The following is a 23592-nucleotide window of genomic DNA, read 5'->3' as shown; positions in this document are numbered from 1 at the left end:
TTGACTCATAACACCCAGGAGTCCCTTGCCCTCCCTACTTCTATGTCGTCTGCCAGCTTGGTCATGTCCAGTTCTGCTGGCTCTTTGCCCCATCACCAAGGAGAGTATGTGGTCTTTGCCACTGCCACCTCCCAGATAAATTCCTCCAATGTTGTAGTTTCTTCCAGCAGCGCCACTCCACAGGTCTTCTCTCTGCCCCAGGTTGTGCCTTCCATCCAGGGTATACCTGTATCACAGCTGGTCCAACACTCGTCTGGGGCTCAGGTGTCCCAGTGCCCTCAGCTCGTCCCAGTTTCACCCCTCACCTCCTCATCTCCGCAGTTTCATAGCACTCACACTGTGAACGCAGGAAACAGACTGATACTGGATCAGCCGAGTGCTTCCACTCTGCCCGAAGGCGCCACAAACATCGTCTCGATTTCCCAACTCGGCAACAGTCAGCTGTCACAGCGAATGTCGCAGCAGCTAGGGGAAGAAACCACAAACGCCTCAACCGGCAAAATCCAGCAGCCACAGGTTATTTCCATCTCCGCTCCTACACAAGTCGTACCAGTTCCTCAGCTCAAAGGTACAACCCCAACACAGTTGCTCCCTCTCTCTTTGCCCCAGCTGGTCCCGGTCTCCTCCATTCAAACCTCTTCAACAATTTCCTTCCCCCAAGTTGTTCCAGCCAGTCCTTCTCTCTCGATCCCCTCTGCTGGAGTCCCGCTCCAGATCTTGGCCTCAGCTCCTGCAACTGGAACAGTCCCGCAGACTCCGGTCAGGATAAACCAGATCCGGCCTATTCAGAACGTGGTTCCCCAGAGCAGCTTAGCCCCTGCTGTACAACTCCTCAACTCCGGGATCATCCAGCTGCCCTCCAACCCTGCAGGTATGCATTCAACTTTTCTGTGAGACGCTACAGAGATTAACACTGCATTTTATTTGAACATATTGAGATCACAGCAGAGATGTGAATTTCAGTGACCTCTTACTTGACATGGTACATCTTCATTTTTGTTATTTAAATTTTAATAAATAGAAAAGACATTTTAACAAATGATTGGAGAATAGGAAAACTCATGATCAATTTTCCTGATATTTTTATAACCACTCTAGGTAACCTTCTTCTTGGTGGAAGTCCCTACCTGAGTGTCCAGCAAGGAAAGCTGATCCTGACCATCCCAGCCGGCATTCAACTGGCTAGCTTACCCCTGAAACCGGTCCAAGAACCATCGACCATGACAGTGAACGGACTGAGTCAAGTTATCACCACTCCGGCTCCATCTATGGTCTCCCAGCCTTCAACTGCCACAGGACAGACCAACAGCAGCATCACTTTATCTCCCCTGAACTTCATCAACTCCTCCCCTCCGTACTATATTCCAGAGCCTGGAGCTACAGCCAACCAGGCACCCGTCGTCCCCTTGTCGCACGCCCTGGAGCAATTGCTTTCACCAAACACTCTAACGCCAGAGAGCATGCTCACGCTCAGTCCCATGTACAGCGGAATCACACCCACCACGCAGTTGTCCCAGCCCGTGTGGAGTCCCGTGCCCCTCTCCACACCATCCAGTCTCCCTCTGTTTGACGTTCGAGGAAAAGGCGACCTACCTGTAGACCCAGGTTTGTTGGGTCTTCCCGGAGGGGAGTCGCTGCTTCTGGAAAGTCCTTCCCCTGAACAGGAAACAAGTTCGCCGTTAGGGAATCCAGAGGAGATGGATGGAGATTCCAAAATCCTCACTCAGCTCCAGTCTGTGCCTGTGGACGAGGAGCTGGGCTTGTAAAACCCCCCGTTGCAAACCTGGTGGTTTACCATTTACAAACAATGCAGTACCAACCAAAAGGTTTTTAACTACTCCCTTTTTTTAGTGATCCCCTTTTTCTGATTGTCAGGCCTTTAAGACTATGAAGTCTGTGACATGGAAAATGACTCTCTCTCAGTAAGTCCGAAAAACCACTGGTTTTTGATGGCACTTAGGAGAAAAAAACTGACACATAGCCTTATTCTATTTTCACCCCTTTATCTTCAGAATTTCTTTTTGTCTCTCAATGAAATCCACATGTGCCTTAACCGTTTTATTAGACCCAGAAACACGAACAAACTCAAATGAGTTTGCCTGGTTCTGTTACAGGTTTTGGTTTTAAACAAAGATTCTAAGTAGATTATTTGTGGTTTATTGACTAGATACAAAATTCAGCTGTCCTTGGCAATAAAAGCTTGGCGTGTTTAACTTTACTTTAAGGATTGAGGAATCATCCAAATAACTGTACAGTTGACGGGACTATTCTGCCCCAGGGACACATCGAGAGATGCAGGAATCTGAATTTCATTCTGTTGCTGAAGGCCTCAGACTGTTCTATCAACCCTCTGGGAATATGTTGACAGTTGTATTCCTCACAAAGACAAGTGAACGTGTGCTTTTTTCTTTTCTCCTTTGGATATTATGACATCATAGTCTCATGGGTTAAACAGTGTGTTATTGTTTTTGAAACCAAGGCATACACATGCAGCCTGCTTCCATCTTACCAGTGACTTTATGCAGTTTTACACAGTTTTAGAACCCGTGCTCTGTGTCAGTAAATACATTATATTATGGGAAGTAAAAAGGGATTCATACTCTATGCAATTCATGTCTAGCACATTATAAGAAATCTAGAGGGCAGTACCTTTTGGTGTTGAAAGATGTTTCCAAATTCCGGGGATTGCAGCAGTTGTTACACTAAAACGAGTTTTCTGTCAAATGCATTCAACATTTCTTTGATATATCAATAAGTGCCTTATTTTTAAGCTAACAGTCTTCATGTGTTTGGGAAAATATATATTATACTAGTTTTGAAAGTTTCTTTGTAAAAAGTTTGTCAGTGGCATGTGATGTGAGTTTTACTTGCGTATCCCAAGCTTGATCTTGATTCTTTGTATATTTTGCACATTTCCTCCGTACAATGTTTACGCTGTGTTGCCGTGACGTTATGACAGTGGTACAACTCATATTTTGTCCATTAACGGATGGTATAATTAGCACATTCAAAAAGTTAAAGAGGTAAAACAGGGAAAAATGAAATAGCTTGAAACTTGTTTGATTTTTAAACTAGTAGCATGTAGCTTTCCAGGAGATCCCTACTGTCATAACACAGGTTGCTGACAAATCTTAGGCCACTTATGGTACACAAGACTATACTTCAATTTTTGCATCTAGTTACAGTACCAACCTATTTTAGATTTTTATTGTTATTTTTGTTGTTTGTCTCTTTTGTACATTTATTCTATTTAAAGCATATATCAATCATATGTTTTAGTTTTTTTAACTAAAAAAAAAAGAGTGCCCGGGAGGTGAAAGAAGATAGGTAATTATATTTTCATGTGAAAAATCCCATTTATGTGTTTCACACTTGGAATTTACTAATATAAAACAACCTTTTAATTTGTATGTTTTGATTAAACATCGCATTGACATAAATTGTCCTTGGTCTTCACCAGGGCGTTTAGAAAGATAACAAAATTACTTAGACAAATCAAACTTAGTTGGCATTTTACTAGGGAATAAAACTAGTTTCAGGACAAAGGGAAATTAACTCTTCATCTATCAAGATACACTAATGTTTTATATTTGTTTATATGAGCCATTTTTACCAAAGTATGTGTGGGCACATGCACATTTGTAGCCCTGTGTTTTTGTGGCATTTCTATGTTTTTTTACTCTCCTTCTTGACACACTTCAGATGTAACCAAAGATATTGTATTTTAAACTCTTTTTATATAGATATGAAAGGGATCGTTTTGTGTATGTCTTTTAAGGGTTTTGTTGTTTGTTTGTTTTTCCATTTTGTATTCAAATGCATTCTATTTTTTATATCATGATATTGTAATAAACGTCCATTTAAAAAGAAACTTTAAACAGCTTTAAAGTTGCTTTGGCCCTTCACCTGCAGCACTTTGCTGGTTTGGCCTCCATGCTGTGCGGATTCTCCTTCTTGCCACGAAGTAAATAAATATATAATATATATTTATATATATTGTATACTAGAAAATCGGGCAATTGATTAACACACATTCTAGTTGATGAACCTGTGTATGTTTTACTTTTAGGCTTATTTGGATAAACAGCATAAAATTAACGTTATGCATAAACAAGACATAAACCGACTGCAGTTCCTAATTACAACCAAGGTTAGAAATGTTGCAATCATGTTCCAGATGTTGTTTGTAAGAAATTTCAATAGAGTAAAAGTCAATCATGACGGTCTCTAGTTCAAACTATTATTACATCTGAAACTATTAATTATTTAAGAAAAGGAACGCTACGTAATGGCGGTGACTACACTCCGATCCTGCAGGAGGCAGTATGATACCGGAAACTGCATCATACGGGTATTTAGAGAGATACGTTCAGTCAACGTTTGCGTACCTTTTTACGTAGGTGTGTTCTTGCTCAGTATAGATACGCAAATCTATTCCGCCGTAAAGCAGGTTTGTGAATTAGAGCGTAGTTCGTTCATCGTGTGGCCGCCGTTGTTCATCGTGCAGACGGAAAACCAAAGCAGCGGCGTGCGAGGAAACAAAAACATATTTCATAGAAAAGGAGATGTTGTGGTAGCCGACTGAGTGTGGTGAACGGCTGTTGAAAAATTTTCTTTTGGAAAAGGGTAGAGAGGTATGTCGGATTTGCTTTAATTATTTAGCATTATTGTGTTAGCCGCCATGCTAGTGTAGCGTTGTCGGCTAGTTTACCGCTTATTCCAAGTTTGGCCTAACGGCTTAACGAAAGAGGAAATACGTCCATGTATATGTCTTATTTATCAATTATTGTATAGCCTACTTAAAACGAATCCAGCTCATTGTTGGGGCATAGAAATTACAACTACAATAGCAAGAGTGGTTTAACGTTTCTGTAGTGCATAGGCCGTTCAAGGAAGCCATGTTACTAAACTACGTTATTCAAACTCGAATTGTGTTCGTTTGTTTCTAGTCTTGCAAAAAAACAAAACAAAATAAACAAACAAATGGCCATGAATGATTGAAAATGAATGATGAATGAATGATATATTTAAAACACCATGGTGTTTAAAACACCATTTTAATTTTCAGTGTTTCTTAAACGATGCACTATTTTTGCACTTATTTTCCATATTTGATTGCAACGCAGTGCGGGTCTCAATGTTTGGGATAATGTTTAGATAAAACAACTTTGCTTAAGCTTGTGTTATTTCGGTTACAAGATGTATGTTTAATTTTTCAATTACATTGAAGTTATTCCAGCCACAACTGCAACACCCTTAAGTATCCTACCTATCAAATCTTTCTTGTTTTTCTTTTTTGTTTTTCTCAATAGATAAACATCAAAAATTGTTTTTACGTTGTTTTCTTATTGTCTAAATACATTTGAAAGCGAAATTAAAGTTAAATAAGTAACAAAGTTGATGTACATAAAATGAAGTGCCTTAATTATTTGTCATCTAAAGTTATGGCAAGTGACAAGACAGAGTGAGACAAGTTTGGTCTCACTTTTGTGAGACCAAGCTTCTCTGAACAAGAAATGGCAAGAAATGTATCCGTGTGACTCCTTGTACATGTCAAAAATTTAACTTAGCCATAGTTTCTTTAAAAAAAAGTAACTTTTTATAATGGAAATAACTGTTAACCAATAGATCTATACCAATAATTACATTTTCTATTCTTTTCCTCAGGAGTGACGCACCATGGCGGCCACCTTCCCCTACAGAGGGGTCCCCCCGGCGATGCCTCCAGGTGTACCCCCGCCTCCTGCACCAATTCCTGACTACATGACTGAAGAAAAACTGCAAGAAAAGGGTAAGTGGGGTTTAACTTAACTTATGAGACAGAGCCGTGTAAGGCTATTGGTGTTGGTCTGAAGATAGATGTCAAGATTTTTGACAGTGTTTTGCATCTTGTTTTAATCTACAGCGAGAAAATGGCAGCAGTTGCAGGCCAAGCGTTACTCGGAAAAGAGGAAGTTTGGCTTCGTGGATGCACAGAAAGAAGATATGCCACCTGAGCATGTGCGCAAGATCATCAGGGACCACGGTGACATGACCAACAGAAAGTTTCGCCATGATAAGAGGGTCTACCTCGGGTGAGTTGCAGGTTTTACTTGAAAATCACTTGATGTTTCTCTGGCTGGAAACATCTTACAGTGTATTTGTAATAGATTATTTTAAGGAATTCTGTATAAATTGGCATTTATAGTTCATTTAAGCACATATTTGTGTGTGATTTTCAGTAAGATCATTCTTAGTCATTCTATGTATATCTTTTTCATTTTGTAACAGTGCCCTCAAGTACATGCCCCATGCAGTGCTGAAGCTGCTGGAGAACATGCCAATGCCTTGGGAACAGATCAGAGATGTGCCTGTTCTCTACCACATTACTGGAGCCATTTCCTTTGTGAATGAAATTCCCTGGGTCATTGAACCAGTTTATATTGCCCAGTGGGGGTAAGTTATCATCTTCAGTTTACGTCATTCTGGTTTATTCTGTGCTTTTGTTCACCTAAAGACCCTAAAGTGTCTCTTTAACAAACTTTGAGATACTTAATTTGTGCAACCAATTATACATTAAACTTGGGTGCTTTTTGATAAAGGTCCGTTGACGTCTTTTTGGCTTTGTTTATTAATTTATTATTTATTTATTGTTTTATTTACAGTGTTGTTGGGTGACTTGAAAGGTGCTTTTAAATAAAATGTATTATTATTATTATTTAGTCCTTATTTTCTGTTCTCCTCCCAGTGCAATGTGGATCATGATGCGTCGTGAAAAGCGTGATCGTCGGCACTTCAAGCGAATGCGTTTTCCACCATTTGATGATGAGGAGCCGCCACTGGACTATGCTGACAACATCCTCGATGTGGAACCATTAGAAGCCATCCAGATGGAACTGGACCCTGAGGAGGACAGTTCAGTTGCAGAGTGGTTCTATGAGCACCAGCCTCTCAAAGACAGTAACAAGTGAGCATGCAACATGGAACTCCTGAGACAAACTCTTTGAGGTGACACTGGAATGAAGATTTAATTGATGTATTTTCAAATCTAGGTTTGTGAATGGCACCACATACCGACGCTGGCAGTTTACACTGCCCATGATGTCTACGCTGTACCGTTTGGCCAATCAGCTTCTGACAGACCTGGTAGACGGCAACTACTTTTACTTGTTTGACCTCAAGGCCTTCTTCACCTCCAAGGCCTTGAATATGGCAATCCCTGGAGGACCAAAGTTTGAGCCATTGGTCCGAGACATCAACTTGCAGTAAGTACTGGATTTGTTTAATATCTGAAGAAACTATAGATCAGAAAAATCCTGTCTATAATTTTTTCACATTACTGTTAATTTGTAAAGTACACATTAAATCTCCAGAAGTCCTAGATGTTTTTGTGTATCTCATGTAATTTTTGTTTTTCCTCTGTAGGGATGAAGACTGGAATGAATTCAACGACATCAACAAAATCATCATTCGCCAGCCAATCAGAACAGAGTACAAAATTGCATTTCCTTACCTGTACAACAACTTGCCACACCATGTTCACCTAACTTGGTAAGAATTTTTTTTTGTTCAGGTGTATTGTAGGTAAAAGGTTTTAATTACATTGACTCCGCTCCTACAGCTGCTGATGTTTTGTAACATTTTGTTGAGATTACAATTGTGATACTCCCACAGGTATCATACACCAAATGTAGTGTTCATCAAAACTGAGGATCCCGATCTTCCAGCGTTCTACTTTGATCCTCTAATCAACCCCATTTCACACAGACATTCAGTCAAGGTTTGGCATTTATCCCTCTTGTATTTATGGCGATTGGAAAAAGATAATTAAAATAATGTATTTATTTTGTTGATTATTATTTTAAACCCAAATGTTTTGAAAAGAATCCTCTTATGAAGGCGCACTTGCATTGGTCTGCTTGCCTGTGCGTAAGAACTGGAGGAAAATTAAAATGAATGGTGTTTTTCAATAACAGGCTGCAGCTGCAGTTGGCTTCACACCATTCATACATTGACCAATGGGAGCCAGAGATACACATAGTCGTTGCTGACTGTAGAGTTTAGTGCTACAAACCCACTCTGATTATGGAATAACATAGCCCTGAAATAGAACTAATGGTTAAAAAAAGTCAGCATTAAACTGTTTTTGTAAAGTTGACATTAATTTATATGGTGCTAATCATTTTGCTGTGTGTTCAGAGCCAAGAGCCTCTGCCAGATGACGATGAGGAGTTTGAACTCCCTGAGTATGTCGAGCCTTTCCTCAAAGAGACTCCACTCTACACAGACAACACAGCCAATGGCATTGCTCTTCTGTGGGCACCAAGACCCTTCAACCTCCGATCTGGTCGCACAAGGCGTGCCATTGATATCCCTCTGATCAAGAACTGGTGAGCTTATGACCAACATCTGTGAGTCCAACATTGGTTCTTGACTAACTTTTTTTTTTCTTGGGGGTGTCTGTGTGTGTGTTAAATTATTTAAAGGTACCGTGAGCACTGTCCTGCAGGGCAGCCAGTTAAAGTGCGTGTATCGTACCAAAAACTGCTCAAGTACTACGTGCTCAATGCCCTGAAACACAGACCACCCAAGGCCCAGAAAAAGAGGTGAGCATCTTTGACAAATTTTGCTTTTTACCTGTTGTATTTAAAAAAACAAAACAAAAAAAACATAAAAACATTGTGCTCAATATGAAGATGTTTCTTCTACAAAGAGTTTTTCTTTGTCGTTTTCCAGGTATCTGTTCCGCTCCTTTAAGGCCACAAAGTTCTTTCAGTCCACCAAGTTGGACTGGGTGGAGGTTGGCCTTCAAGTGTGCAGACAGGGTTACAACATGCTCAATCTTCTCATCCACCGAAAGAACCTCAACTACCTGCATCTGGACTACAACTTCAACCTGAAGCCTGTTAAGACCCTGACCACAAAGGTTCCACTTTTAAGAACTACTTCTTGTTATATTAATTTTTTAAACTGTGTATAATTACATTATAATTTATTTATTGAAATGAATTACATTCATACAACTGTGATTGAATAACAAGTGTTTTATATTATGTGTCATTAGGAGCGTAAAAAGTCCAGATTCGGAAACGCTTTTCACTTGTGCAGAGAGGTGCTACGTCTAAGCAAACTGGTAGTGGACAGTCACGTGCAGTACAGATTGGGAAATGTTGACGCTTTCCAGGTTTGTAGCATTTATCCAGCACATCCAGTGTTTGTTTTTTTTTAATCACAGGAACTAAAAACCCATATTTTTAACATCAGGTTTGCGTTGCATTAGTGGTTGATCTCTAAACCTGCATTGTGTTTTAGTTGTCTGATGGACTGCAGTACATCTTTGCTCATGTCGGGCAGCTGACGGGCATGTACCGCTACAAGTACAAGCTGATGCGACAGATCAGAATGTGCAAAGACTTGAAGCATCTCATCTACTACAGGTTCAACACTGTAAGTTCACATACACTGCTAACATTCAGTAGATTATATATTTTTTTCAAAGCTTATTATTTAAAAAAAAGAACATTTACAAAAATGTACATCTTTCCGAAGTTTGACCTCATGTATCCATTCCTCTGTGTGTCATTAGGGTCCTGTGGGCAAAGGTCCAGGTTGTGGGTTCTGGGCTCCTGGCTGGAGAGTGTGGCTGTTCTTCATGAGAGGCATCACCCCTCTGCTTGAGAGGTGGCTGGGTAACCTGTTGGCCAGGCAGTTTGAAGGTATTTACTCAAGTCTGTTAATTTGTAGCATTTTACCTAGAAATGATCTCAAAGGTTTCCATTTGTGGGGTTCATTTAAAAAGATTTGTCAGGTTAAACATGAATGTTTTTTTTTTCCATCTCAACAGGACGTCACTCCAAGGGTGTTGCCAAGACGGTGACCAAACAGCGTGTGGAGTCTCACTTTGACCTTGAGCTGCGAGCTGCAGTAATGCACGACATCTTGGACATGATGCCCGAAGGTATCAAACAGAACAAGGCCAGGACTATCCTGCAACATCTGAGTGAATCCTGGAGGTGCTGGAAGGCCAACATCCCTTGGAAGGTCAGTGCAGCACAGATGGTTTCCACCTTTCTAAGCTTTCACTTAGGGGAAAATAAAAAAAATGTTTTCTTCATCCTTTCAGGTGCCAGGTCTGCCCACTCCAATTGAAAACATGATCCTGCGGTACGTGAAGGCCAAAGCCGATTGGTGGACCAACACCGCCCACTACAACCGTGAGAGAATCCGTCGTGGTGCCACTGTGGACAAGACAGTGTGTAAGAAGAACTTGGGCAGACTGACACGTCTCTACCTGAAAGCAGAGCAGGAGCGGCAGCACAACTACCTGAAGGTAATGTGTAAGAACTTGTGGTTAATTAACATTTCAATGTTAGATTTAGATATTTTCTTTATTGTGATTCTTCTCTAATGAAGTAAAATATTAAGCCATATTTTATTTTGCTTACAGGATGGACCCTACATCACAGCTGAAGAAGCAGTGGCCATTTACACCACCACTGTTCACTGGCTTGAGAGTCGTCGCTTCTCCCCCATCCCTTTCCCTCCCCTGTCCTACAAACATGACACCAAGCTTCTCATTCTGGCCTTGGAGAGGCTCAAAGAAGCCTACAGGTAGCATACTTTCACATCATCAATCTAATTAGCTTTTGTGCCCTTTTTATTGTAGAATTAAATGTGTTAACAGTGCTAATAATACTGTTTTTCCTTTCTGTTTCTAGCGTAAAGTCTCGTCTGAACCAGAGTCAGAGAGAAGAGCTGGGACTGATAGAGCAGGCGTACGACAATCCCCACGAGGCCCTGTCCAGGATTAAACGTCATCTGCTCACACAGAGAGCATTCAAAGAGGTCAGAACCACAGTGTGCCCATGTGTTCTGAATTGAGTTTTGAGTCCATGTTCCTTAAGTCCATGTTAAGTAGAATGTTATTGCTTGTAGGTGGGTATCGAGTTCATGGACTTGTACAGCCACCTGGTGCCCGTGTACGATGTGGAGCCACTGGAGAAGATCACAGACGCTTACCTGGATCAGTACCTGTGGTACGAGGCAGACAAACGGCGTCTGTTCCCACCATGGATCAAACCAGCAGACACCGAACCACCACCACTGCTCGTCTACAAGTGGTGCCAAGGTCAGTCTTACTTTAGAGTGACTGGTCTTTACGATGGTTTTAATTGATGTGAAATTAACTTGTTGAGCAATACAAACGTTTTCAGCCTCATTTAATTTATTATATATAAACTTTTTTCCCTTTTCATTCAGGCATCAACAACTTGCAGGATGTGTGGGAGACGACAGAAGGAGAGTGCAACGTAATGCTGGAGTCACGCTATGAGAAAATGTATGAGAAGATCGATTTGACGTTACTCAACAGGCTGCTGCGTCTCATTGTGGACCACAACATTGCTGACTACATGACAGCAAAGAACAACGTGGTCATCAACTACAAGGTAATAGACAAGTGTATATATGGTGTAGAAAAGTGAAACACTCAATTTTTATATATATATATATGTTTATGTTTCTAATGTGTCGTTTTGTCTGTGTTGCACATTCTCTTGTCTCTAGGACATGAACCACACCAACTCCTACGGAATCATCAGAGGTCTCCAGTTTGCCTCCTTCATTGTGCAGTACTATGGCCTTGTGATGGACCTCCTGGTGCTGGGTTTGCACCGTGCCAGTGAGATGGCTGGTCCACCACAGATGCCCAACGACTTCCTCAGTTTTCAGGACACAACCACAGAAAGTGCTCACCCGATCCGTCTGTACTGTCGCTACATTGACCGGATCCACATCTTCTTCAGGTGGGATTGGATCACCACTGTGACAATTCAGTCTGAGTCTTACTCAGGGTAATTGTTATCGGATTATTAAACAGTTGTAAAATGATTCCAGATTTTCTGCTGATGAGGCCAGGGATCTGATTCAGAGGTACCTGACTGAGCATCCTGACCCGAACAATGAGAACATTGTAGGTTACAACAACAAGAAGTGCTGGCCCAGAGATGCTCGCATGAGACTGATGAAGCATGACGTCAACCTGTAAGTTCCTCCACAAAACAGAGACTGATAGTCTACTTTCTTGAAGACTGTAATATTTTCTCTCACTCTTAATGCATTTAAGGAATATCAACAAATATTTAACTTTGTTTTCTGTTTGTTTGTTTTTTTTGCCTCAGTGGTCGTGCAGTGTTCTGGGACATCAAAAATCGTCTGCCCAGGTCTGTGACCACGGTACAGTGGGAGAACAGCTTTGTATCAGTCTACAGCAAAGACAATCCCAACTTGCTCTTCAACATGTGTGGCTTTGAGTGTCGCATCCTCCCCAAGTGCCGCACCAGCTATGAGGAGTTCACTCACAAAGATGGTGTCTGGAACCTGCAGAATGAAGTGAGAACATAACACAGAATTTTTTATTACCAAACTCTTGAGAAGAGAATTCTATAGTATTCTAAATATAAAAAAACACTTTTTTGACTCATTTGTCACATTTTTGTATCTGTAGGTAACTAAAGAAAGAACAGCGCAGTGTTTCCTGCGTGTGGATGACGAATCAATGCAGCGCTTCCACAACAGAGTTCGTCAGATCCTGATGGCATCTGGATCCACCACATTCACAAAGGTCAGTTGAGCTAAAATCCAACCTGTGAAATGTAAACCTTATGAAATAAAAATGTGTTGCAGTTTTTAAACATGTGCTGTTGTTTTGTTTCTTCTCCCTTCTAGATTGTGAATAAATGGAACACAGCTCTTATTGGTCTGATGACGTACTTCCGTGAAGCAGTTGTCAACACCCAGGAGCTCCTGGACCTGCTGGTGAAGTGCGAAAACAAAATCCAGACACGTATCAAGATCGGTCTGAACTCCAAAATGCCCAGTCGCTTCCCACCTGTGGTCTTCTACACTCCCAAAGAACTGGGAGGTCTGGGAATGTTGTCCATGGGCCATGTCCTGATTCCACAGTCAGATCTGCGGTAAAGTCCAGTGGCGTCGTGTTTCCAGTTAACCATTCAACAGTATGAAGTAGTTGAACTATACGGCGGAACTTTTACTTTAATCGTTTCTCTCTCTCTCTTTTTCTTTATTAGGTGGTCTAAGCAGACAGATGTGGGCATCACCCACTTCAGGTCTGGAATGAGTCACGAAGAAGATCAGCTGATTCCAAACTTGTATCGTTACATTCAGCCATGGGAAAGCGAGTTCATTGACTCTCAGAGAGTGTGGGCTGAGTACGCACTGAAGAGGCAGGAGGCCATTGCTCAGAACAGGTGAGGCTGCAGCTGGACTTTAAAAGTTCTCATGCCCATTCAAACATGAAGGTTTGGAGTGTTTTTATAAAATAAGTGCCAAAACTAGTCGCGGCCAATAGCAACATGTTTTCTGTGTTTCAAGACGTCTAACCCTGGAGGACTTGGAGGACTCATGGGACAGAGGAATTCCTCGCATCAACACGCTTTTCCAGAAGGACAGACATACACTGGCCTATGACAAAGGCTGGAGAGTCAGGACAGATTTCAAGCAGTACCAGGTACAAAATGAACCCTTTTTAAAATAATTTCAAGGTTAATAAGAAGATTAAAAGTAATCCATGTGAGGGTCTTATTCTTAGAAGATGGTAATTCCAGAGATGGTTTTTGCTTAACCTAAGTTTGATTCACATTTCTACCTATATTGTACAGAAAGTATGATATCAAAGTAACTTAAAGTAGTCTTTAGAGAAATGTATAATATTCTTAGAAGATGGACTACTTTAAGATAACTTAAAGTAGTCTTTAGAGAAATGTATGGGAACTTAAACCTGATGTTTCTCTGTCAATGTTTTGACAAAATGCAGGTGCTGAAGCAAAATCCCTTCTGGTGGACTCACCAGAGGCACGACGGCAAACTGTGGAACCTGAACAACTACCGCACAGACATGATCCAGGCTCTGGGTGGTGTGGAGGGAATCCTGGAGCACACGCTCTTCAAAGGCACATACTTTCCCACCTGGGAGGGTCTGTTTTGGTAAGAGCTGACGTTACCATGTTTAATACACCACAGCTTGTGGCCAGGGAATAAGATGGTTCTCATCATTACACTACATTGCAATACTTTATCTTTCTGTTTCTCCAATTACCTGAATGCTTGAAGGTTGTTCAGTTAAAAATCTATTGTTTCTCTTTTTTTGGTGCTTTAGGGAGAAGGCCAGTGGTTTTGAGGAATCCATGAAATGGAAAAAACTGACCAATGCCCAGAGGTCTGGTCTCAATCAGATTCCCAACCGTCGCTTCACACTTTGGTGGTCACCAACCATCAACAGAGCCAACGTCAGTACAAGATGAAATCATCTGACCAGATTATCCATAAGCACTTTTCTAGTTTTTTGGATCTCCTGTGTTGACTAGCAGTTTTGTTGTCTCGTTTGTAGGTGTACGTTGGTTTCCAGGTGCAGCTTGATTTGACAGGAATCTTCATGCACGGCAAGATCCCTACACTGAAGATCTCCCTCATTCAGATCTTCAGAGCTCACTTGTGGCAGAAGATTCACGAGAGCATCGTCATGGATCTTTGTCAGGTGCGCTCTCCATGCCGTCCACGTTAGGCTGTGACACGTTGAAAGCCTAGAATATTGTTGTTTATTTATTTTTTTATTATTATTTTCAGGTGTTTGACCAGGAGTTGGACGCTCTGGAGATTGAAACTGTACAGAAAGAGACCATTCACCCCAGGAAGTCGTACAAGATGAACTCGTCCTGTGCCGACATTCTTCTCTTTGCGTCATACAAATGGAATGTCTCTCGTCCGTCGCTGCTTGCCGACTCAAAGTATGTTTTCTGGAGGAGTAGTTGGCATAGAGTAAATTATTGTTTATACGTGTTGTGTCAGTAAAGATGTCCACCTCCTCCCACAGAGACGTGATGGACAGCACCACCACGCAGAAGTACTGGATCGATATCCAGCTCAGATGGGGTGACTATGACTCTCATGACATTGAGCGATACGCCAGGGCCAAGTTCCTGGACTACACTACCGACAACATGAGTATCTACCCCTCCCCCACCGGTGTGCTCATTGCTATTGACCTGGCTTACAATCTGCACAGGTAAAGATCTTTCTCTCCAACTTTATGAAAGCTCTCTGTCACACCCTGCATTCTGGCAGCTATCTGCTCATATGGTCTGCAGACGTCTGTTAGATTTCCACAGCAATTTTCCAAGTTGTCTTTACCATGGCAAGACATTCATCAGTGTCTGCTTTTGTTTTTCTGCAGTGCCTACGGTAACTGGTTCCCTGGAAGCAAACCTCTGATCCAACAGGCCATGGCGAAGATCATGAAGGCCAACCCTGCCCTCTATGTGCTGAGGGAGCGCATCCGCAAAGGTCTGCAGTTGTACTCCTCAGAACCCACTGAGCCGTACCTGTCCTCACAGAACTACGGTGAACTCTTCTCCAACCAGATCATCTGGTTTGTGGACGACACTAACGTCTACAGAGTCACCATCCACAAGGTGAGTGTGTCTACTTTCCAAGAACTTACTTATAGTAGAGATGTTTTAAGCAATGTGTCCAAATTATGACCTTTGTTTTGTTCTTTAAAAAAAGTTTTTTGGTAAATGTTGTAACCATTTGTAATCCCACAGACCTTTGAGGGTAACTTGACCACAAAACCGATCAATGGAGCCATTTTCATCTTCAACCCCAGGACTGGTCAGCTGTTCCTCAAGATCATTCACACATCTGTGTGGGCTGGTCAGAAACGTCTCGGACAGGTGCTGCTCCCATTTTTCACTCTCAACATAATGGTTGATCGTTTGACTCCAACTTTTATCAGTTTATTTTCCAGTGTCAAAAGTCCAACCATGCTTTTTCCTTCTCTGTAGTTGGCAAAATGGAAAACTGCTGAAGAAGTGGCTGCTCTGATTCGCTCCCTTCCTGTGGAGGAACAGCCCAAACAGATCATCGTTACCAGAAAAGGCATGCTGGACCCTCTGGAGGTAAAACTACAATGACTAATATCAACAACTCTAAATCTCGATGCTTCATGTCAGTGTAGTTTAACAGTAAACCCTTCAGCTGCTGTCGAATTCTAATCCCGATGATTTCTCTGTGCAGGTTCACTTGCTTGACTTCCCCAACATTGTGATCAAAGGCTCTGAGTTGCAGCTGCCTTTCCAGGCCTGTCTGAAGGTGGAGAAGTTCGGAGACCTGATCCTGAAGGCGACAGAACCTCAAATGGTGCTGTTCAACCTTTATGATGACTGGCTGAAGACCATTTCCTCCTACACAGTGAGTCAAAGTTAAACCAGTTGTATATTAGAATAATTTATTACTGTTACCGTTTGCTCCTGGCTTCATAACTTCTTCTGTTTATCCTGATGTGACACACATCCGCTTGTCTGAAGAATTGCCCTACTTATTTTTGTGTGTAAAAAGTTTCTCTTGTCTTTTTTTTTTTTTTTTTTTACATCTCTAGGCTTTCTCCCGACTCATCCTGATCCTCAGAGCGCTCCATGTCAACAACGACCGTGCCAAGGTGATCCTCAAGCCAGACAAAACAACCATCACTGAGCCACATCACATTTGGCCCACACTCACTGACGAGGAGTGGATCAAGGTGGAGGTGCAACTCAAGGATCTAATTCTGGCTGATTACGGCAAAAAGAACAAGTGAGTGTCGTCATGTTTTTTTTTTAATTTTTTTTTTATTTTACAGATAGTTGAAAGAGGTGTTTTACTCTCCTATAAAGAAGAGACTTACATTAAACTTCAAGTAAATAGTTGATGCTTCTTTCCCCCTAGTGTGAACGTGGCTTCTCTAACCCAGTCTGAGATTCGTGACATCATCCTGGGCATGGAGATTTCCGCTCCGTCACAGCAGCGCCAACAAATCGCTGAGATCGAGAAACAGACCAAAGAGCAGTCGCAGCTGACGGCCACGCAGACACGGACTGTCAACAAGCACGGAGACGAAATCATCACCTCCACCACCTCCAACTACGAGACCCAGACCTTCTCCTCCAAGACTGAGTGGCGAGTGAGGTAAAGGATTTCTAATTGTCTTGAACTGATTGTTGTGGTTTCTGTTAGACAATTTTTATTGACCTGTTTTATCTGTTTTCAGAGCCATATCTGCTGCTAACCTCCATCTTCGAACAAACCACATCTATGTGTCATCTGACGACATCAAGGAGACAGGATACACCTACATCCTGCCCAAAAATGTCCTCAAAAAGTTCATCTGCATCTCAGATCTGCGAGCGCAGGTACGACTCTGTCTGACTTTACTTGGTGTTTGCAGTTTTCAGATGTCTAAACATTTTACACTCTTCACCGAATGTGTGTTTAAAAACAAGTACTGTGTTGTTGTAGATTGCGGGTTACCTTTACGGTACCAGCCCACCAGACAACCCCCAGGTGAAGGAGATTCGATGTATTGTGATGGTACCACAGTGGGGCACACATCAGACCGTCCACCTGCCCAACCAGCTGCCCAGTCACGAGTATCTGAAGGTGAAGCACATTGAGAAACTTGATAGATAGTTGAATATTTAAATTTGTGATATTTGGTGTTTTAACGTCAATCTTCTGTTGTTTTTAACACATTTCTTACACAGGAAATGGAGCCTCTCGGTTGGATCCACACACAGCCTAACGAGTCACCTCAGCTGTCCCCACAGGACGTCACCACTCATGCAAAGGTCATGGCTGACAACCCGTCCTGGGATGGAGAAAAGACCATCATCATCACCTGCAGGTAGGACTGACTACCACATACAGTAGTCCAACTCTAAAAAGTTATTCACAAATTTTTTTTTTTTTTTAAAAATCAATGATAATTTATTTACTTTCTGGTTTTCAGCTTCACCCCCGGCTCATGCACGCTCACAGCCTACAAGCTGACGCCAAGTGGCTACGAGTGGGGTCGACAGAACACAGACAAGGGCAACAATCCGAAAGGTTATCTGCCGTCCCACTATGAGAGAGTGCAGATGCTGCTCTCTGATCGTTTCCTCGGATTCTTCATGGTTCCTGGTCAGGTCTCCTGGAACTACAACTTTATGGGTATGTTTTTTTTGTTTTTTTTTGTCTGTGTATTTTTTCTTTTTTAAGCTGTGATCCAGCAACACTGTCAGCTCGCACACCCTTGGTCCACTTGATTTTTATCTGTGACAACTGTGGTGTCATTCATTGACTTTTCTGCTCTGCCCTTGTTTCAGTTTCATTGATTTCTTTTATGCACACTAGCAAAACACACAGTCCTTTGGCAACTATTGTGTAGAAAAAGCAAATATTCCTTTTCATTGACAACTACTTATTTAGGCAGTAATGCTATAATTAGCTATTTTGTCAAGAGCAGTGTCAGTAATGTTCAATATAAAACAGGATTATTCAAATATTTGTCCATAAATAAATAAATGTGACTTGTTTTGTTGTACAGGTGTGCGCCATGACCCCAACATGAAGTACGACCTTCAGCTGGCCAACCCATACGAGTTCTACCACGAAGTCCATCGACCATCGCACTTCCTCAACTTCGCCTCCCTGCAGGAGGGAGAGATCTACAACGCTGACCGCGAGGACATGTACGCCTGAGAGCCCATGTCTGCCCTCCATTCCCTTTGTAGATAACTTGGTCAGAATCAAGCCAGTCTTGTAATATTTCTGCTCAACCATGACATCAGCACATTTTTATGTAAAGGCTTGAGAGAATTTTAGGAGCTTGTTCTTTTTCTTTTTTTTTTTTGTTGGTTTTTCGAAATTATTTTCTACAAGCATTTTTGTCTTCTCTTAAAATATTTGAAAAAAGAAATCCAGGACAAGATTCAAACAAATGCACATTTGTGTGTAGTTTCAGTCAGTAATTCAAGGTAATTACAATGTTTGACATTTTCAACAGGTAGGACGATATGATAAAGTGATTAAATGAAGAAAAGAAAAACTTTTCTCCATGTTAGTTAAAGATGATGATAGATTCTGTCAAAATATAATTATCTGCAAATACAACAGTGCAAGCAGAAGCTTGCATGACAATATTTGGACATTTACAGCCATGCCAGACAGCAGGTGGAGGCTAGTTCAAAGTTGCATCATGTTTTGGAAACGAGGGGTTTCCACTACATTGTCCAGTCAATGGAAAAATTAGTTCTTAACATATTTCTAAAAAACAAAAATGAAACTTTGAAAACATTGGAGACTTTGGAAACATTAAAGACTTGTAACTTTCAAAAGTTCACTTGTGAGACTGTAGCTTGGATTTAAATAAAAACTTCGTTTTTTATTAAAAATGATATTTGTCTTGACTTTGTTCTGACTGAAGCTGCAACTAGAACCAGGTCCTAGTCCAAAAACGTGGGACAAGGATTGTTTGAATGCTTCAGTGGGGAAAACGTTTCTCCACTAGAGGTCACCAGAGCACAGTAGGAGGGTTTGAAACAAGGAAAAAAAGCATGTGGGCAACATGGAAACCTGCTTAAAACTTAATATGGTGATTTAAAAAAAGGACTTAACCACAGTTTGTTTAGCTAAGGTAACTTAAAATAAATTTGAAAACCCAGTACTGCCCCTGGCGAGTGTATTGTTTAACAACGATGCCTTTATTGTTTAAGAACCGTCTTTAATGAGAGCGTATGGCTAGTGACGTGTAAAACGGATATGTTTTTTTTTTTTTACGTGAAGTAATAAAAATTAGCCTTGAGGTGAACCTATATGACTGACGCCCACGTTTGCTGCCTGCTGCAGAATGAAGCGTGACAACTCGGCTCAGCCCGACAGAGCAGAAGAGCGTTGGTGAGCGGTTGCTCAAATCCCATTGGTCAGCAGAGTAGGCGGGTCTTCCTGCACTCGGACTCTCCTGGACTCCGAGCATTTCCCCAGGACTCCGTGTTCTCGTGTTTGCTTTTGAGTTCATGTGATCGCACAGGTTTGTTGTGGGAAGGGAAGCAGGTCAAGTTCAGACTCGTCCTCGATCTGCTGCAGCAGCAACACCGACAAGCAGTCAGTCATGTTTCCGCACCTGAACGCAGCACGAGCCACAGCTCTCGGTCCGTTTTCACTATCACTTTAGGCCAGTGCGGGTTAAATCGACAGGTTTGAGAGCGTGTTGAACTTCAAAGCTCGGTCGGATCTGCCATGGAAGAACCAGCAACGTTACAGGGGTCCAGATCTGGACCCACGGAGAGCTGCTTTGACAGGACTTATTCGGCTCTAAGCCTGGACGATGTGTACGAAATCGCCAAAGTGATCGGTACCGAGGTGGAGAAGCTGATCGACGGCTACGGCAAAGAGAGCGTCCTGGGGCTGGTGCCCAGGATCGTGAAGGTGCTGGAGCTTCTGGAGAGCTTCGTTTCCACAAACCACGCTCACAAGCTGAGGGAGGAAGAGCTGCTGAAGACGTTCGAGGCGATTCAGCTTCAGCAGCAGAGGAAACAACGTTCGGGAGGCAAGGAGGGGGAGGAAGGCTGCGCGGAGAGGAGCCAAACACGGGTGAGGGACAAGTCAACGTAGCCGTTAAATCCTCGCAGCGTCTGTTGTGCCATTATAATAACTGTGTCTCACCCCTGTCCCGTGTCTTTAGTCGGTGCTAAGGCTGAGCGAGTTACAGGCCAGGGCAAAAGAGATAAAGTTACAGCACGTACAGGGGCGTGTCCGAAGAATTCTGGAGCTCAGGGTCGGGGGACCACAGCAGATCATAACACATAGGAGAGAATAGAATAGAATAGAATAGCTTTTATTGATATTTCAAAACATAAAAAAAAACAACCCACAATATGCACAAAAATAACAAAAAGCCAGGACACAAAAATCTAAAATAAATAAATTCTTACATTTATAAATATCAACCAAATACGTGAAAAAAATAGTTTGATGATTGGGATAAATTACATTATAAATCATAGTTTGAAGGAATTATATGAGAAAGTCAAAAAGTCCTGAGGTAAATTTATCAGATTATGTTATTATTTATAATTCAGGCAATTTTATAGTAGTGGTTTTCAGTGTTTTTCAGGCAGAGGACCCCCAAACTGATCCCGCCTGCTGTACATATTGTATAAAAGTTGTTTTAAATTAAATATTATAAAAGTAATAGTAATATTTTCATATAATTAAATTCAGGTGGTCTAACTGTACTTCATGGGCAACCTGAGGTTTGCATACCCCGTATTGAAAACCCTCAGAATAATAACATAGGAACATTCAGTATCTGCGTTCCCCTACATCCGAATATGCTTTTGAGCCGTTTCGCAATCATTTCAACCCGACATCTGCAACCACTCAGACTCCAAATGACACACCCGCGAGGACATGACCTGTCTTTCTGGCACCAAACAGTGAAAATGTTTCTTTTTGTTCTTGTCTTCCAAATGTCAGTATCCTGTCACACTGTTTTGTATTTTCGATGATCTGTTTTCTGTTCTTCCACACAGGAGCTGCAGCAGAAGGAGGAGCAGTGGAGGACGAGGTGTGAGGAGCTCCAGGTCCAGGTGCAGCAGCTGCAGGAGGACAGAGAGGAGTTGCAGAGCAGGCTAAAGGGCAGCAACGCACAGGAGGGTACGTCCTCGGAGACACACTCACACACACACTCGGCCTCCCAATTTAGGACTTAAAGGCTCAGTGCTTTCACTGTTCAAGAAGCCTCGCCCTCATTCCAGTCGTCAGTGTTTAGGGTTTTCACATGACTTTTTAATACCTGAAATGTGAGGACTTGAACTTTACACCAACCGGGAGTTGAATTTTCTCCTCAGAGTATAAAACAAACATTGTTACTGTATCATAAAGAATATTCTCTATATTTTAGTTTTTTAAAAATTGAATTTCCCTCTATATCATTTGGTTATGTTTTGTTTTTCTAATTCAGTTTTCAGCCAATCACAGGTAAAGTAGTCTGTGTCAGTTGTTTACTTCAGTTCTTTAGACAAGTATGAAAAGACTCAGGAGGGCTGGACAAGAATGATAATAATTTACAAAAACTAGTTTAGCAACATTTTGTGTTAACTCCTAGGTTAAAATGAACTCTCTTTCAGTTGTTATCTTTAGTGCTGTCACGTTGGAAGTTTTATGGGGTTTTTTTGCTTACATTCTGGTGTCAGTAATGTTTGACTTCCTCTCACTAGACTTTGGTGTATTTACATTGTACAGCAGGGTGTGAATACAGAGAGTTTCAGTCAGTGTAGAAAGTTTTTTTTCCGACGTAGTGAGAGACTTTTTAACCACAACAGACCGCCTCAAATTAGATGGAAACTAATGGCTGTGACAATTGGTACTTTCGCAGTTTTTCCTGTTACTAAAATAACAAGTTTATTTCAATTTAATATGAGTCGAACTCTAGTCTAAATTTAGTCCTAGTCTTAGTCTCACCCTAACCCTGATCTAAGTGTAAACTTTATCGTATAGTAATAATCCACTAATATAAATGTGGTAATAATCCATCAAAATAAATGTAATAATCCACTAATATAATGTGGTAATAATCCACTATTTTGAATGTGGTAATAAATAAATAAATGTGGTTTGATAGATTATATGTCTAGTTAATTGGAGGTCTATGGGTTTGAGTCAACACTGTTCACAGAATGAGAAATGTTAATGATTCCTTTTCATTACCTTGTTTCTACATGTTACCCTGAAAACTACGAAGAAAAAGGAACACTTGTGATTGGTTTTTGCTTGTAGACCACAAGCAGCGTCAGGAGCGGGAGGTGATGCTGAAGCTGAAGCAGGTGGTGGACAAACAGAGGGATGAGCTGAGAGCCAAAGGTCAGGAGATCACCACCATCTCCAAAGAGGTGGAGGCGGTAAGGATTTAGGATTTCTTGTTATTGGGTGTGAAGGTTCACTAACTCTAATCCTAGTCTACCATCATACAGCCCTAACCCTGATCTACATTTCTAATCTTAGTCTAACCCTAAAATCAAGCTTCAGCAATCCCTAATCTCAGTTGAACTATAATCTCAATCTTAGTTCAACCCTAACCCAAATCTTAGTCTGACCCTAATTCTAGTCTAACACTAATCTTAGTGTAACCCTAACCTTAATCTTAAATTAACCCTAACTCCTAATCTTAGTCTAACCTTAATCTTAAATTAACCCTAACCCTCAAAAGATAAAATAAAGATTTATGATTCTGTTATTGGTGGTGAAGGCCAACCCTATTACATTTATGCTAATACAAATTTAATCCATCAGTCCCAAATATAGCCCTAATCCCATCATAATCCTAACTCTCATCTCACTTGTCTAATCCTGACCTCAACACAACCCCATCACTTACTCTGATATATATACTGTATATATATTACAGTAACCTAAATCCTAGTCTAACCCAGAAGCTAACATACTCTTAATCCTGACATACCCCTAATAACACCTTCATCCCAGTTTAAATCTAACCCTAATTTGGAAGGCGTAAATTGTTGTGTTATACTGAATCATATATTCCTGACAATGTTGTCAACTATGAAACATGCTGAGAAAAAGGCTCTAAAAATTGTTGAACTTTATTTTGAAAGGTTTCATTGAGTGTCCAGTGAAGTGAGACTGTCACTGCTGTGTGTCAACTGCTGGGGCGTGTTTCTGTTAATGATTGGCCTCAGCAACAACACACGGTCACTCTGCCATAATGGATGCCTGGAATAG

The 23592-nt window shown here is 41.4% G+C and overlaps 3 protein-coding genes across 3 annotated transcripts in view; all 3 read left to right on the top strand.

Annotated features, from left to right (window-relative positions):
* six5 (SIX homeobox 5) overlaps window positions 1-3893 on the top strand; it is a 6798-nt gene extending 2905 nt beyond the window's left edge. Inside the window, exons 2-3 of the mRNA XM_025054808.1 lie at window positions 1-871; window positions 1099-3893. The exon at window positions 1-871 is cut by the window's left edge and continues 685 nt beyond it. Of these exons, the coding sequence (XP_024910576.1) occupies window positions 1-871; window positions 1099-1766 (1539 nt within the window). The 3' untranslated portion in view covers window positions 1767-3893. The remainder of the gene's footprint in view (window positions 872-1098) is intronic.
* Window positions 3894-4419: 526 nt separating this feature from the next.
* On the top strand, window positions 4420-19245 carry prpf8 (pre-mRNA processing factor 8). The gene is made up of 43 exons (XM_008309126.3): window positions 4420-4634; window positions 5668-5791; window positions 5906-6074; window positions 6271-6435; window positions 6728-6946; window positions 7032-7244; window positions 7405-7530; window positions 7654-7759; window positions 8179-8369; window positions 8466-8585; window positions 8716-8905; window positions 9044-9163; window positions 9292-9426; window positions 9566-9695; window positions 9824-10020; window positions 10103-10309; window positions 10427-10590; window positions 10698-10824; window positions 10915-11107; window positions 11239-11426; window positions 11545-11783; window positions 11875-12021; window positions 12159-12369; window positions 12485-12601; window positions 12706-12953; window positions 13068-13247; window positions 13372-13507; window positions 13814-13983; window positions 14156-14285; window positions 14387-14533; window positions 14623-14783; window positions 14870-15061; window positions 15230-15467; window positions 15600-15728; window positions 15840-15953; window positions 16072-16245; window positions 16433-16626; window positions 16759-16998; window positions 17081-17222; window positions 17329-17469; window positions 17574-17713; window positions 17819-18021; window positions 18398-19245. The coding sequence occupies exons 2-43, from the start codon at window positions 5680-5682 to the stop codon at window positions 18550-18552; spliced, it is 7020 nt and encodes a 2339-aa protein (XP_008307348.1). The 5' UTR covers window positions 4420-4634; window positions 5668-5679; the 3' UTR covers window positions 18553-19245.
* A 411-nt stretch (window positions 19246-19656) lies between these two features.
* Window positions 19657-23592, top strand: part of rilp (Rab interacting lysosomal protein) — a 7336-nt gene continuing 3400 nt past the window's right edge. The window contains exons 1-3 of the mRNA XM_008309127.3: window positions 19657-20442; window positions 21384-21507; window positions 22630-22751. Of these exons, the coding sequence (XP_008307349.1) occupies window positions 20089-20442; window positions 21384-21507; window positions 22630-22751 (600 nt within the window). The 5' untranslated portion in view covers window positions 19657-20088. The remainder of the gene's footprint in view (window positions 20443-21383; window positions 21508-22629; window positions 22752-23592) is intronic.

The sequence above is a fragment of the Cynoglossus semilaevis genome, chromosome 4 (assembly GCF_000523025.1).
Source record: "Cynoglossus semilaevis isolate Cse_v1.0 chromosome 4, Cse_v1.0, whole genome shotgun sequence".
NCBI lineage: Eukaryota > Metazoa > Chordata > Actinopteri > Pleuronectiformes > Cynoglossidae > Cynoglossus > Cynoglossus semilaevis.
The sequence above is the reverse complement of the archived record's forward strand: the minus strand, read 5'-3'. Positions and strand labels throughout refer to the sequence as shown.

Excerpts from the sequence above, each read along its gene's own strand:
- prpf8 (XM_008309126.3), top strand. The coding sequence starts at position 5,680 with ATGGCGGCCACCTTCCCCTACAGAGGGGTCCCCCCGGCGATGCCTCCA. Across the intron at positions 8,586-8,715 it reads CCCAAGGCCCAGAAAAAGAG|GTATCTGTTCCGCTCCTTTA; the intron begins GTGAGCATCTTT and ends GTCGTTTTCCAG. Across the intron at positions 15,062-15,229 it reads CTGGCTTACAATCTGCACAG|TGCCTACGGTAACTGGTTCC; the intron begins GTAAAGATCTTT and ends GTTTTTCTGCAG.